Source organism: Phoca vitulina, unplaced genomic scaffold (genome assembly GCF_004348235.1).
Source record: "Phoca vitulina isolate PV1807 unplaced genomic scaffold, GSC_HSeal_1.0 scaffold5, whole genome shotgun sequence".
Classification (NCBI taxonomy): Eukaryota; Metazoa; Chordata; class Mammalia; order Carnivora; family Phocidae; genus Phoca; species Phoca vitulina.
This window is the reverse complement of record NW_022589708.1, coordinates 9,855,310-9,869,829: the sequence shown is the minus strand read 5'-3', so window position 1 is coordinate 9,869,829 and position 14,520 is coordinate 9,855,310. Positions and strand designations below refer to the sequence as shown.

The following is a 14,520-nucleotide window of genomic DNA, read 5'->3' as shown; positions in this document are numbered from 1 at the left end:
GTGCTCACCCAGATAGCAAATACCAGTCTGTCGTTTGCTACACTGAATTTCATACAAAGAGGAGCCGTTTCTTTTGAAGAAATGAACGTTCTTTTTTAAAGCCATTACTTTCTGGGGAGAGTCTTATTCTTCAGCATCACAAATGCAGAAAATGCAAAAAGAATAGCTTGACTAAATATTGACCCAAAGGCATTTCCTCAAAACAAAACAGAACAAGGAAATCTCTCTCTAGTTAATGCCTTCTCAAATTGTTTGCTTTGGGTGATGGTAATATATCCAGAGATCAATGAAGGGTTGAAAGTCTATTTGTCTAAGCGGTTTATCCTTCAGTGAGTAGAGAGTTTCAGAGTCGTTAAACTCAGAAGAGAATGTGAAAGCTTCCGGAGGCTGTACGTTTTGAGGCTGGTGTGAGTGCTGAGGGTGGGCCTTCCCGCTGTTGGCAGCGTCTGGCTCTGGCTTCTTTCTCTCCTCCTGTTCTGGAGAATTCTGTGCTGGATTATACAGGAAGAAAGGGGCCAAGATCACGAAACTGTAGGCACAGAGGAGAACAGGGGTGCAGCCGTTACTCCTGTCCCCATGGAAGGTGCCACTCCAACCCCACCCCAAGAACCACAGGAAAAGTAGTCCAGGAAGTAGACTAACGGTCTTCTAACATGGTGGCAAGATAGAGGAGTGGGCCTTGACCAGGACCATGTATTTCTTGATCTCATGGACTTGCCAGAATTCCACATACTTTTTCTCAAATTTGCAAACGAAAACCCCTCGCCCTGATGATCGCAGAGGAAGTTGGAACCTTTCTCTTTCTCCAAATATGGGACAGGCATGTGCAGTAAGCCTGAGGTGACTGCCATCTAAGTGTTTCCACCAGAAAGACAAGTCTGGAACATGCGCTTCCCGTGAGCTGTGAATAAAGCTGTCACCTCAGGAGACGATGAAGAAATAGCATTTTATTTCTTTACAAATTGATAGCCAAGACAACAAATCACTCCATGGAAAAATTGAAAACAAGATACATTGTGGTGACCTTCGTAACAGATGGAGTAGTTAGCACGATCGTGAGAAGTCCCTGCTGGCACGTCAGGTTGCAGCATTTTGTCAGGCTTGATGAACGAAAAAGAAAGTCCAACTTTATTAATGGGGCCGCTAACAAAGATGCCTTGCCCTTAGACTCAAATTGTTTCTGTGAATAGCCAGAGGGATGAGCTTAGAGCCAGGTGTCCCCTGAGTTTAGCCACCTTTGCGGAGTACATGACATAATTCATAGGCTGTTTGTTTGGGGATTTATTTATTTGGATCCAAGAGTGCCCAACAGCCTTTCTACCTTCATATCTTCAACGTAGATCCGGGTTGTCACCTGTAATATCTGAAAGCTGCTGTTGTGTGACGATGACTGTGGTTGTGTATCATTGGATGTCTCCTTAAACTCTCCCAAGGACACTTGCGGAGTCCCGCATCAGCCGTGGATGTCACGGTGCGCATGCCCACCCGCCTGTCATCCCCTCTACTCCACCCAGGCTCGTCTCCACACCCAGGAAAGGGGAAGAGTACCAGTTGCCCTTCAAAAACCAGCTTTAGCCCAGTGTTCTAGTTGCTTCCCCTGATGCGGCTGTCTCGTCAGAGCTGTGAGAACACACAACTCATTTTTTGAAACTATATGGAAGTTTTTCCTGTGAGGGGCATTGTGGATAGGTAGGTAGGTAGGTAGACAGAAGAACAGACTGAGTCAGATTGAAACCTTGGGATAACTGTTGTTTCTGGCCCCCGTGGCCCTGGGCAATCCCCTTATCCTGTCTGTACTTCCATTTTCTCATCTTTGTTTGAAGGCAGGAGAATTTCATTTCCTTCCCCTTCTTAAGTCCTAAGGATGCTTTGAAGACAAATGAGAAAATGCAGCTGTTCCCCAGGAATGGAAGCCAATAAGAAGCACAGAAGAGAGATCGGAGCCCTCTTGGGGGTCCTTATAGCGAGAAAGAAAGTAAATGGGTTATGATATTGTGGTCCTGGGCTTACTACCCGGGAGCTCCTGCCTGCATGGGCCAGCTTCTCCTATGGCTGGACTGGCCTCATGGGTGTGAGTGGGTCCCAGCCAGCTGAGCTAAACAGTTGGTCACCTCTTGGCAGTCATGTGGCCTGTGTGTGTCCGACAGAATCCTCTCCCTCAGTTTTTCCCTTTGCAGAGACAGGCAGTTTGACCTCTGGTTATCAATGAAAAGAGCCAGACCATAGACAAAGGCTATAAGAGGTCCTCATAACTATCCCACTGTGTTATTACATGCGAGGCTATTCCTAGTTTCACAAGCTGTGGAAGAATTTCCGACCTCTAAGATACACTGAGAATTGACAAACAGGAAAGGAGCAACACAGCTGGGGAAGATGCTGACCAAGAAAAGCTAGTTTTCACAGCACACACAAAAACCAATCCGCATTTTGCATTCTAAGTATTTCAGTAACTAGTAGACTTTGGGAACTGGGATTTACTTGTCAAATGGTCTATCAGTGTATACCATATTAACTTTAGCTGAGCTTATCAGTTTTGGGAAACTACGTTGATATGGCCTGAAGCTAAGCATTTCAGAAGCTAGAGCAGCGATGAGAATAGTTTCAGAGCCAGGGGATAAGTTTAAAAGTGAAATGTGAGATCTTTTCATGAATTGTGACCACATAAAAGAAGATATCCTAGGTGTGATACACGAATATCATGGACATATAAAGTCATTTGCTTCTGCTTCTTTCTAGAACTAATTTTGCAATGTAAGGGAGGCACTATTTTAGAAACAACTAAAACCAGTCAAATTCTTCAAATAATTAATCTTCCTCTACTCGTGGAAAGAAGGCACTAAATAATGGTGCCTTCTGAGGAAATTGCAATGAAAAGTCAGTGAAACGCCCCAAGTTTTCTTTGTTGTAGATATATCGCTAACCGCCTGCTAAATGAGTAGTTGTATGTTGAACATTTCTGTGCCTACGAAGATCAAAAGACAGTACTTGAAGTGAAGTTAAATACACTTCTAAACTAAGGAAGCTCTCTACCTGGATGTAGCCAAGAAGGAGCCACCATCCCTCACGGACTGACCAGGAGGCTCAGCTCCTGGGTCCTGTGCAGCCTGCCAGTCACTCATCAGAAGCGAGAGATGTCTAGACCGTGCTCAAGAGCGTGCAGATCATCCTAGACCCTCAGGAAAACAGTCCAGACTAAATGAAATCATGCTGTGCTTAAGCAAGGAGTAGATCAGTGTAAACACAGTTGTCAGCCTATCACTAATTCAGACCCGCCCCTTACCTTGAGAAGTGTAACAAGGCATGTCACACGTTTAATTTGGCCATTGGGGATTCTTGTAGCTAAATGCACGTGCCAGTTTCCGTATGAAATATCACCAAGTGCCTGAGGCATGGGACCCGTTTATATGAATCCTTTCATGATATCTATGGCAAATATTCCTTTCTCTAACCACTTTTATCTCCCAGCTTGCTAACTCATTTCTCAATCACTGTATCTCACAGAGGCACTAATTAGTGATTGGTCCCCGCCCCGCTCCCATTACATTTTGAACTTAACAAGTCTGGAATTTTGTCAAATATATCAAAATGCTTTTTCTCCTTCACATTCTCTTAAGGTGATTTTTGACCTGAAACATGTAGTGATAGCCCTCATTTAGTAAAAGGAAATCACATTGGGAAGGAACATCCAAGCCAAAGACATAGGAGGAAGGGGAAGTCCTTTTGATGTGTGTTTCCTTTTTAATTTTAAAGTTGTCTTTACTGCTGCTATAGAAGTCATTTTGCCATGTGAGGGTTTTTGAGCCTGTCATGTAAGGACGTGTAGACCAAGAGAACTTTCTTCTCTTTGTGAGATCATTTAATTCGTATGTTTTTTCTTCTTTTAAATATACCATTCATAAAATTGTTTTTCAGTACACCAAGATATTTTTAATAGCAGAAGTGGAAGTTTCTTCCTGGTAGGAAATAAAAAGAGGGGAAATGGGTGAAGTAATGAGAAAGTTGGCAGAGCTTCATAGAAGATGAACTTTTTGGGGGAGATTAGAGCTCTCCTTGATCGTGGCAGGGGGTCCCCGGGGTGAGAGCCCATAAGTCAGATGCCCACGAGTGGTCGTGTGTGCATTTGGAGCACATTGACGAGCCACCCAATACGCAGGTGTGATCCTCCTTTCAGAAAATCATGTAGACAAAAATCCAAAGTGGAAGCCCAATAATTTAGTAGTAATTTTAATTATAAAATGCGTCCTTATTTACTAGAACTTACCGTTCAGTTCCTTTAAAGAGCAGACACTTTTAAAACATGATTCAACTCAGGAAAAAAAAAAAAGAGAGAGAGAGAAAAGCATCTGTTTTTGAACACCTTTTTGGAAGGCCATCTATAAGAATCAGCACATTCTGCTCTTACTGACATTTCAACCAGACTAGGCCATGGAACATTTGCTCAAGGCTAATTGCAACTGTCTAGATCCATAATGAAGCCTTTCCTGGATGACCTTTATGAATTGTGGTAAGTAAAGCTCCCCTCTGAGCAACAGGCTCTTCAATAAACTTGTACCTTGGGAAGATGGGTTTTTAGAAGCCTGTTGTCCGTGCGTTGACAATCTTCTATTCTAGACAGCAACCTTTAGTTACATGCTGACAGCAAGTCGTGCCCTTTGTGATTTCAGGTTCTTGCCACTGTGGAAAGTGCATTTGCTCTGCGGAAGAGTGGTATATTTCGGGAGAACTCTGTGACTGTGACGACAGGGACTGTGACAAGCACGACGGCCTCATTTGCACAGGTGCGGTATGACCTGCTCTGCTCGCTCCGTACCCCTGTTCGGGGGAAAGACAAACAGCACCCGCCACGTGGTGCCGCCCATGGCCGTGTGGTCGGGGCTGCTTCCCGATTATCGAGTCCTGAGAACTGCTTATAAAACATGTGCTTAAACAAGCTCCAGGGGAAATAGAGATGGAGGCAAAGCCCAGCTGGAATGAAACAGGGTGGGCACTACTGGATGGGTACTGCCTAGCTGGTGGCACCAAGTGGATGCCAGCAATCGTTTGAAAGATCAGATTTCCCATAGCTGTTTAATGAGATCATAATAAGGTGGCTGCAGAGGATGAATGGGATGGCTTCGACTATGAGCGGCTGTGGTTGACAAGAACATTTTTTAACTTGGTGCATTTCGGTCATGATGATGATCCCCCGTGTATTTTCTTGCAGGGAATGGAATCTGTAATTGCGGGAACTGTGAGTGCTGGGATGGATGGAACGGAAATGCATGTGAAATCTGGCTTGGCACGGAGTATCCTTAACAGTTACACAGGAGAGGACTGGAGTCTTTACTTTTCCATTAGAACAATATAAATGCAAAGGCCACCCTGCATAATCACCACTAGGACAGGTCAAAGAGACTATTGTATGTTTTTCTGTTTCTGAATGCCTGCATGAAGTCTGGGTCCCTATTAAAAAATGAATTAAGCAAAGTCTGATGTAAATAACGCCAGAAAGAATGTCTCTTTCAGAATTTACATCAGTGGTTCTCAACAAGGGTGACTTTGCCATCCGGAAAATACCTGGCAATGTGTACAGTTTCAGTTGTCACACTGGGTGGGATGGGAGGGCATGTCACAGGCCTCTAATGGGTAGAGGCCAGGGATGCTGCTTAAACATCCTACGGTGCCCAGGACGGCCCCCATGACAAAAAGTTAGCGGACTCCAATCGTTAATAGCGCCAGAGTTGAGAAACGTTGAATTACATGGTCCTTAGACATGCATATCCCTCACAAGAAAGACCCCATGAGAATCTAAGGAAATACCCTCACATAAATCCATCGCTCATATTTTTTTGCAGGAATCCCTGTCACTCAGCATTTCTATGTGGGGACAATAAAGACAAGCACACATAAGGGAAAATGTCGGGGGGCGGGGGAGGTGGGGGGCAGAGGGCGGATCACCAGTGCTTTTTAAAGAAAAAGACTGGTCAGTTTTAGCCAGTAAGTCATTCGTCTGATCTCACTTTAAACTCACAAAAGAAGATTCTCTCAGGAAGGAAGTATGAAAAATGTACAGTTTGACATTTTTAATAAATAGTTACATAAGTTGCTTATAATCTGTGTCAATATATATTTGCCTACTGCTGATTAACAACAACACAAAATGAATTGGTATTCAGGGGCATCTTATGTTCCTAGATCCCTTTTTAAACTGGGCAGGGGTAGGAGTACAAGGTCTTTGATTTTTCACTATTTAAATTATTCCATGGTAACTTGCCTTTTAAAAAGACAATATCTAATTGGACCTACGATGGGCCTGAAATATGCATTCATTTCCCTTAAAGACTCTTATTTCCAAGGACACATTATTTACTGGAAAAGTAGGGTCATGCAAAGAAGTCAAGAAGAGATACTGTGATCAAATGACACCATTCTCAAAGCTCAAAGGATTAAAAAAAAATCTAGAAATGTGTTAAGTAGAAATTACAAATATTCACTCAGCGATAGGAACAAAATGTTTATTTTCTTAATGGTGAAATTTTGCTCTGTATGAAATTCACATTGAATTATGAAAATGTACAATAATTAGGACTTCCCTTACATATTTACAGTTAAATCTACTTATACACATTAGTTTAGGCAACCGTTAATTATTTGGAGCTAAAAAAACCCATTTTTTTCTAAATGTGAATTATATTTTGTAAAATCCTAGAATAATGTAACAAAACCATTTTTTCCGCATTGTTTAAGATGAAAATTTTTACTTGGAAATTTTACTTAATGATGTAAATATTCTAGAGTCATGGCTTGGACTTTATAAGTCAAGTCACCAAAAATAAGGAAAATATGCATCTGCCGAGTTACTTAAAAATTTAATATTGAAAATTATTTAGGAGAAAGTTTATCTGATGCCGACTTTTATAGTACTAATAGTGTTCTCATACTTTAATAGATTTATAAAATTGTTATCTCTATCCTGAGATTATGGAGTGCAACCGTATTAGTTGTATCTCTATTGTTGAGTATGTCCGTTGATATATCGGTTTTGTAAAATGAGGGAAATAGAAGCAGTTGAGAAATAATATATATTCTTTCCTCCTCTCTATCTAATTGTTTTAAGCCTCAAACCAACCTGTTGTAATTGTTCAGCAGCACTTTTGATGACTCGATGATGCACCATCATCAGAATTCCCTTCATTATCTAGAAGCCATCGTATACAAACGACCTTCAGCTTCCCCTCCTGCAGAACTCTGCTTTCTATAAAGGACCAGAGTAAATATTTTAGACTTTGTGGGCCACATACATCTCTGTTGGATCTTCTCTTGTTTGTTTTTAATACTTTAGAACTATAAAAGGGAAAACAGAAAGCAAACTCGTTCAGAGCTCATGGGCATTTTTACAAAAACAGACTGTGCTCGATTTGGCTCCCAGCCTTCTGGCAGCATTTTGCCAACCTGAGCTCTCCTGAAGCTGCCCTTAATTTCCTTTGTCTTATCCTGGAATCCTGGGTGTGTCTTATTTTTCTTGCGGTTCTCTACGTTTGTTATCCCTTCTGTTAACAACTACAAAGAAAGGGCTTCTCTTTTTATATTTTCATATAAGAAAAGTGTCCTCAGCATTTACTTTTTTTAGGGAAAAGTTTCGAGACAGAGAAATTATACTAGAAAGTTCGCAATGTGATTTATTCAAATTTTTTGACAAGGCTGAAAATATATGACAGTCAGTTCTCTCCTGGGTTGATTTAGCCACAAGTTATTGAACTGAAACTGAGTTATAGAATAAGTCACCTGGTACCTAATCGCTAATGAATATTTTTCTTTTAAAACAGAAATATTCTTTTTACTTCTGTCTGCTATAATATTTCGTATGCGTGTATATGAATTTGACTGTAGCATGGCAATCATCAATAGACCTATTAAGAAGTTATTTAATTTACATGTTTAAGTTGGAAAAAATAAAATACAGTTACATGTAAAGAGGTAAATCCTACCCTTCTTCGATGTGATTTTGTATTTTAACTTTTAATTCTGTCACTAAGGTAAAAAACTCCCTCTTTCAAAAAAAGGCAGGGCAGGAACAGACTTGTAGTAGGGGAAGGTTAAATGTGCGAAGCTCATCGGCTTGTTCGAGTTCCTGTGAAGTTATGGGGAGATTAACGTCAGTTGGGAAGGATGCGACATGTCTGCTGCTGGTGTTGGCCCTCACCCTGCTTGTTGGCACACCGTTACTGAGGAATTCTTCCACAAGGACTTTTCAGTAAAATTCAGCTAAGGTCCTAAGACCCAGGAGGCTAATAATTATACCCCATTTTCTCCCGGGACCCCTTGAGCTCATCTAGATTCCTGCAGCACCTTGAAAGGAATGGCCTCCACCACTTCAAATGCAAACACAATCTTTGCCAGCAAACATCAGGATCAGACAGAATGATAACTGAGAAAAAAAAAAAAAAACGAGTCACCACTCAGCCTTTGCTTTACAGACTCACTATCAATCTCTGAAGCCCTACCCAGTATCCAAGAGTCAATAGGCCTTGTGTGCCCCCTTGTAAGCTAAGAAACTTAAGCTAGGAAATGTATTTTACTCCAAAGTAACACCGTTTGCGTCTGGATGTTGGTATGTCTGTGTTTAGCCAATTGCTTTCCCTGGAAATAGTCTTGTTCTTAAATACAATTGAAAATAGTTTTCAATTATTTTATTTCGTCCTAAAATGGATTTCTTAGTCAATCTGGTCTCTCCTTCAAACATTAGTTCTCCCTGTAATATTAGGAATAAAACCTTAAATGAAGTGATACATGTCTAACTTAAGGAACAAGAAGTTGTTGTTGTTGTTGTTTTGTTTTCTAAAAGAAAACCAAATCTAACATTGGTCATCTCGAAAACATCTGACTGTTTTAGTGCTTTAGGCATTAAGTGAGCAACTGGCCAGGTGTGTTAAAAATACTCACTCTGCTTACTCTCCAAGAGGTAAATAATTAGAAGGACTGCAGCAGGAGTCTTGTTGGCCCATTTGTGGAGCTCCTAAAGCTATCTCCTATCCCCAAACACTCAGGGCAGGCAAATGTTTAGGGCAAGAATCCCTAAATTCTGCAGGATTTGTAACGAAACCTTGCTCAGTACCATTTTACTCTTTACATAGGGTGCACCATCTGCATCTCTTCCATAATTTTTCCAAGTAAAGTTGTAGCCAAATATTTTAGAAAGCAAACTTAAAAGAAAATAAAAGTGGTGTCCCCTGGAATATCAAAACAACGAACGTTCCCAAGGCTTGCAGAGGGATGGGTGAAGCAATCAACGACCGTAACAGAGCAGTAGAAGTAATCCTCCCCTACCAGATATGCATGCAAAAGGAATGTAACATTAGAGAGACTCGATGCAACTGACAAATGTACATGGAGGTACAAAACACACGGGCTGTAGATACAAATGAATTCCATCAGATTTACTATACAGAACATCAATGATGACAGATTGCACTTGCTTAACAACAGCAAACTTAATTTTTGAGGGGAAAAAATGGTGGCATCTTATCCCAGAAAAATAGCAAGAGAGGTATCATCAAAGAGCTAAAATTTTCTTTGGCATGGTCAAGGGGAACATTGAGTGTACCAACTTATTTACATGACATTTCTCTATATTCGTGGGTGAAGCAATGCCATTTTGTTACATAAAGTTGTTTGATGTTTTGTAATATGCCTTCATATCAATATTTTATTCAATATGTTGTATTTGTGAATACAACAAATGGTATTAAACACAGAAACTGTACAATGCAGACAGACTCTTTGTATGTAAATTGAATAGTACATACCAACAGTTCTTGATACACAGGTCCTACTACATGCAGGTCATCAGTGCTGTCCTCGTCCCATGCAACAGGTGAGACCAGACACAAAGGAAACCGTCTAATTTACAAATAACAAGGACCCGTCGGCAATATGTCTAAACATATATTAGAAGAAAGTATTTGACATCCATTCATAGGGATAAATGCCCTTGGAGACAACTCATATAAAAAACAAAACAGAGGTGCACGTTGACATAAATCTCAGTCATTTACAAAAATAAATCTTGTCTTAATTTTAACCAATAAATAGGCTTGCAGGGGGAAAAAAAATAGCAAGTAGGGCTGATTACCAAAAACAAATAGGTGGGGTTGTTTGGTGTGTACGTGTGTGTGTGTGTGTGTGTGTGTGTGTGTGTGTGTGTGTGTTGGGGCAAGCAGTGTCTATAAGCCCATCTAATTGGAATGTCAAGTTAAATAATTCGGTTTGCCACAGATTATAGAATACATGTCTTCCCTAAATAATTGGTTCGTGAAATTCATCTAATGGATTTTAACTCATCCTGTTGAAAACAATAGGCTTTAAAACGGTGTCACAAGAAATCAAGAATGGTTGAAGGAATCGTTTTGTTGTATTCGTACTTTAGCATTATTGACAATAAATCTACTCAAACGTTATGCTAACTTTTTATTTATTAAAATGAAATCCAATATGAAAATGAAGTAAGCATAAACAGTTAAATTTATACTAAATCTTTAATCAGCTAAGCAGGCCAAAATTTTTTAAATGCCGGGCAAGGGCTGTCATGGAGACTTAGGAACGCAGTGGCAAAATAATGTCCCAGGAAATACAGTGCAGATGCGGGGGGAAGGGGAGCGGGGGGCGGGGGGATGGCGACTGGGTCAGCCTTCCTCATGGAAATAATCACAAGAGGCTAGTACGTGATCCTGCGTATAGTTTTCTATAAATGAGGTTCAGTTTGGTCTCAGTTAACTCTTCTGAGGAGGAAACATTGAATTTTATTAAGTATACACAGAGTTAACAAATATATTTCCAAACAGTTTCGTATTCCACATTTTGAAACTCCTTACATCCCATCGCGAACGTTTTGCATGGTTTCTTCCCTGTGCAGTCAACCATTGGTGACCTTTCTTAGCGGTTGTCTTCCCTGCGCTCGGACTTAGGCAAAAGGAAATTAAGAAAAGCAAAATAAAACAAAAGCAGATCAATGGAGTGGACCAAAAACCTGATGTTTGAACGTGTTGGTTTGCCTTGAATTTTATCCAGAAGAATCCAACAGACTGCATTCTGAGCTCATGGCAAGGCACCTCACCCCAGCCACTGGGCAACCGGGGCCCCGAGAAGCTGAGTTACAGGTATGGAGTGGTGAGATACACAGTACCTGACTCAGCATGCTGAGCTAAAAAAAATAGTTTTTCCTAATATGTCCAGTTTAAAAACTTGTCATTAAACACCAAAAATATTAAAGTCTAATTTAATAACTAACGTTTGCATTGCTGCTGCAGAAAAGAACACAACAGCCGCCTTGCCCATGCTCTGCTGAGTATGAGTGGAACGCAGCCAAAACCGGGGATGGCATTCAGTTCGGGTCATTAAAAACCGGTAGGATTATATCGGAAATGGATTTAGGTAGCGCAATTCTTGTAGGTTGTAATTATTGAATTTTCTTTTTCTTTTTTCTTTTTTCCAAATAATGAGGATCAGTAGATGAAAAATGAACCTTAATCAGGCCTACAAGGCCTACAGAGTTCTTTGGACCCACTTTCTCAAAAACCAGTGGGTCTTGCTCGCTGGGCAAGGCAAATGTTACCATTACCAGTAAGCTTGTGATATGTATAAAACACACACACACACAAAGAAACTATAGGGGGAAGGTCAAACACATATCGTAGAGAGCCTCCCCCCGGACTGTGTTTGACCCATTTCTCACCCCGGCAACGCCGACCTGAAGAACACAGTATCTGTACTGGATAGAGCGTATATGTGTGTTTAATCGATAGTGGGAACCGGAGACAACACTCTTAATCTTTATAGATGCAATTTGTAATAATAGGTTTAGAAGCCTTCCTGACTCCTTGATCGCTCTCCGAACTAGGCCAACTGCCACATTTAAGATTTAGAGGAGTACAATCTCTGCAAAAGGTCACAGACAGCGGAGCGAGCAGCCCTGTAAAAACGGGGAGAAGAGAAATCCATAATAGCACAGGTTTACAGCGTCTAACTAGAAATTACTCAATAGTATTGGTGTGCTACAAAATTGAACTGAAACACATGGATTTCGCTGAAACAGGACTCAAAAAGGATTATGGGTAGCTGTCAGCAGGCAAGGTATCGAGTGTACTTGTGAAGTGTGTCATTCACATGAAGTGTCACGGTCACAGAAAAGATATTAAAAAGGCATTCCATATCTGGTAGGGCATTCCATGGTCTGAGTTTAGCTGGTTGTCCAGGTGTCTTCTTGTTCTGGGGGCGCGACAGGTGGAGATTTATCCGCTCGCAGCCAAGAAGTTCGAGACGGCCGAGAGCAAGCCTCGGCTTGCTTCCAGCCGCTCCTCAGCCACGGGCGCAGGAATGTCTGGCAAGGATAAATCACTCCACTGTGCTCAGGACGAGAAAGTCACAACACCTGTGAGGATCTGGCTATGTCGTCTTACTTTTGTTGACTGGTTTGCCGCCATTCATTATTGCCGACGCGCTTGTGCTTTTACTCGGTGTCACCCCGGCCTTCGGGACTGTTTCTCCGACGTCATGCAAAGAGGGTTCTCGGTACATGGCAACTGGTGACAGGCAGCAGGGCATGAAGGAAGGAGGGAAGGAGACATGACCTGGTTAGGTTCGAGCATGGCCAGGCCCCCCGCGCAGCAGAGGGAACTGCTGTGTTGAAGCCGTCATTCCCCTCCCCGGCCCCGGGCAGAAATGACTTCCTTCGCATTCTCTGGTTTATAGAACTAAAATATGGACATGGGTGCGCTGGGTTTTTGTCTAGGAGAGGAGGTTTAAATAGGAGCTGTGGCCTCTTTGTGCGCCTTACGTCTGAGGCGCATGCCTTAACCTACTTCTCTTTGCACAACTAGGAAAACGCAGACTTCCCTTCCAGGGCACGCCCATGTCAACCCCTGAACCCCCTCGTTCCCATTCATCTTTTCGAGGCCAGGTACATACACCCTAGATCATTACATTATTTTTCTCTCAAGTGGTTCAAAAGCAACACAATCACTCTAGTGTCAACTTCAAAGCTATCCCCAAGCAATGACCAGGATCTCACTTTCCTGAAGCCGGGGCCTTCTGGACATCAGCCTTTAGATTTCCTCTCCCTCCATCATGGAAACTGAAGGCACGGGTGGGGCATTTTGTATTTTTATACCTCGTTTTCTGATAGCTTGTTAAAAATAAGGCAGAAGCACAGAGTGGCAAGAGGGCAAGTGGGAGCCATGTGCGAGTGAGCACGGAGGAGTTGAGGGGTATCCAGTGGCGCAGTTAATCACAACGGTTCATGTGGCTTTTTGGCAACTGACTCTAGGGAATCCTGTGCTAGGACATGTAAGACTGACTTGGGGGAAATCAGCCGAGTTAGAATCATCTGCCATCAGAAATACTGGTGAATTAGAGCTGTCTAACCTGCTGCTTAGTCTTTGGAGAGTGTTTTGTTTATACGATATTTCATGAAGAGACAGAGTCGGGTGGGTGGACTATCATAGTGGTAGATCTATAGCTCTTGGATCAATGCACCATGTGGATTCTCAGCAGCACACAGCTCTGAAAGCGCACACGTATACCAGACCTGCATGAGATGAGTCGGCAAGGTACTAAAAGGGATTAATCCATATCCCTGAAGCGCTTTCCAATCTCTCACTCCCGCTACTAATTCAATTAGGAAACAATGGCGTCAGAGCATTAACCTTGACTGTCCATGCGGTGAAGTTGTGTAAGAGATATGAATGCCCCAGAGCATCAATGATTAAATCAAGTACCTAATTTGCCCTAACGTTTCCAATCATATAATTTACATCCTCTATGGGGTTTGAAAGTTTGAAATTAATCTTCCTCTATAAATTACACTATGTGATAACCTCCGTCATTATAATACCCCCTTAATTATTTTTAGGGTACTTCTGTCTGTTAATTATTTGAAAATACTGTTTCTCTCTGCCTGTGAAGTCCATGAACGCACAACGCACACATACACACAACTGTTCGGTGTATGATTCAAATACCAAGTGATATTATTACACCCAGCATCTCAGTCTTAGATATTTCCTGCTAGATATATAAAAATAGCTGGTCTCCAGCTTTTGCCTCAGTTAAGAGACATAAAGGCCCTTTTGGTTTTCATTATGTTTATGCAGCTAGAAGATAAGGTTTTAGAATTTCGTTAGTTCATATCTGTTCATATTCAAAACAAAAGTTAATGCAAAGAGACAAAGCAAGGTGGCAAATAAACAAGATTTATGGACTTAGTTTTCAAATGTTTCACTTGCATTTGAATATTGGTGAGTCTGATGGTCTCGATTCATGTAAAACAGTAAGGCCAAATCGCAGAGGTGTTACTTTGGAAGGACAGTAAAACCCTCTCATTTCTTATTTCTACTCTAATTCTACTCTGATGATCTATCATATAATGAGAATAATTCACTCATATTTCAGACTCTGGTATAATTTTTCCTTTCCTAGACAGGCCCTTGTGGCTAATTGTTTAGGTTTCAATGACTTGTTCTATAGGCAAATTTAGTTATGGGGATA

At 41.5% G+C, this 14,520-nt stretch overlaps 2 protein-coding genes across 4 annotated transcripts in view; one reads left to right on the top strand and one right to left on the bottom strand.

Annotated features, from left to right (window-relative positions):
* The window catches only part of ITGBL1 (integrin subunit beta like 1), a 200,409-nt gene extending 193,997 nt beyond the window's left edge, over positions 1 to 6,412 (top strand). Inside the window, exons 10-11 of the mRNA XM_032402668.1 lie at positions 4,665 to 4,778; positions 5,204 to 6,412. Of these exons, the coding sequence (XP_032258559.1) occupies positions 4,665 to 4,778; positions 5,204 to 5,295 (206 nt within the window). The 3' untranslated portion in view covers positions 5,296 to 6,412. The remainder of the gene's footprint in view (positions 1 to 4,664; positions 4,779 to 5,203) is intronic.
* A 4,278-nt stretch (positions 6,413 to 10,690) lies between these two features.
* Positions 10,691 to 14,520, bottom strand: part of FGF14 (fibroblast growth factor 14) — a 600,726-nt gene continuing 596,896 nt past the window's right edge. The window contains exon 5 of one of the 3 annotated variants that reach the window (XM_032402671.1): positions 10,691 to 12,557. In XM_032402671.1, coding sequence (XP_032258562.1) covers positions 12,421 to 12,557 — 137 coding nt within the window. In that variant the 3' untranslated portion in view covers positions 10,691 to 12,420. The remainder of the gene's footprint in view (positions 12,558 to 14,520) is intronic. The other 2 variants (XM_032402672.1, XM_032402670.1) reach the window with 2 other exon arrangements.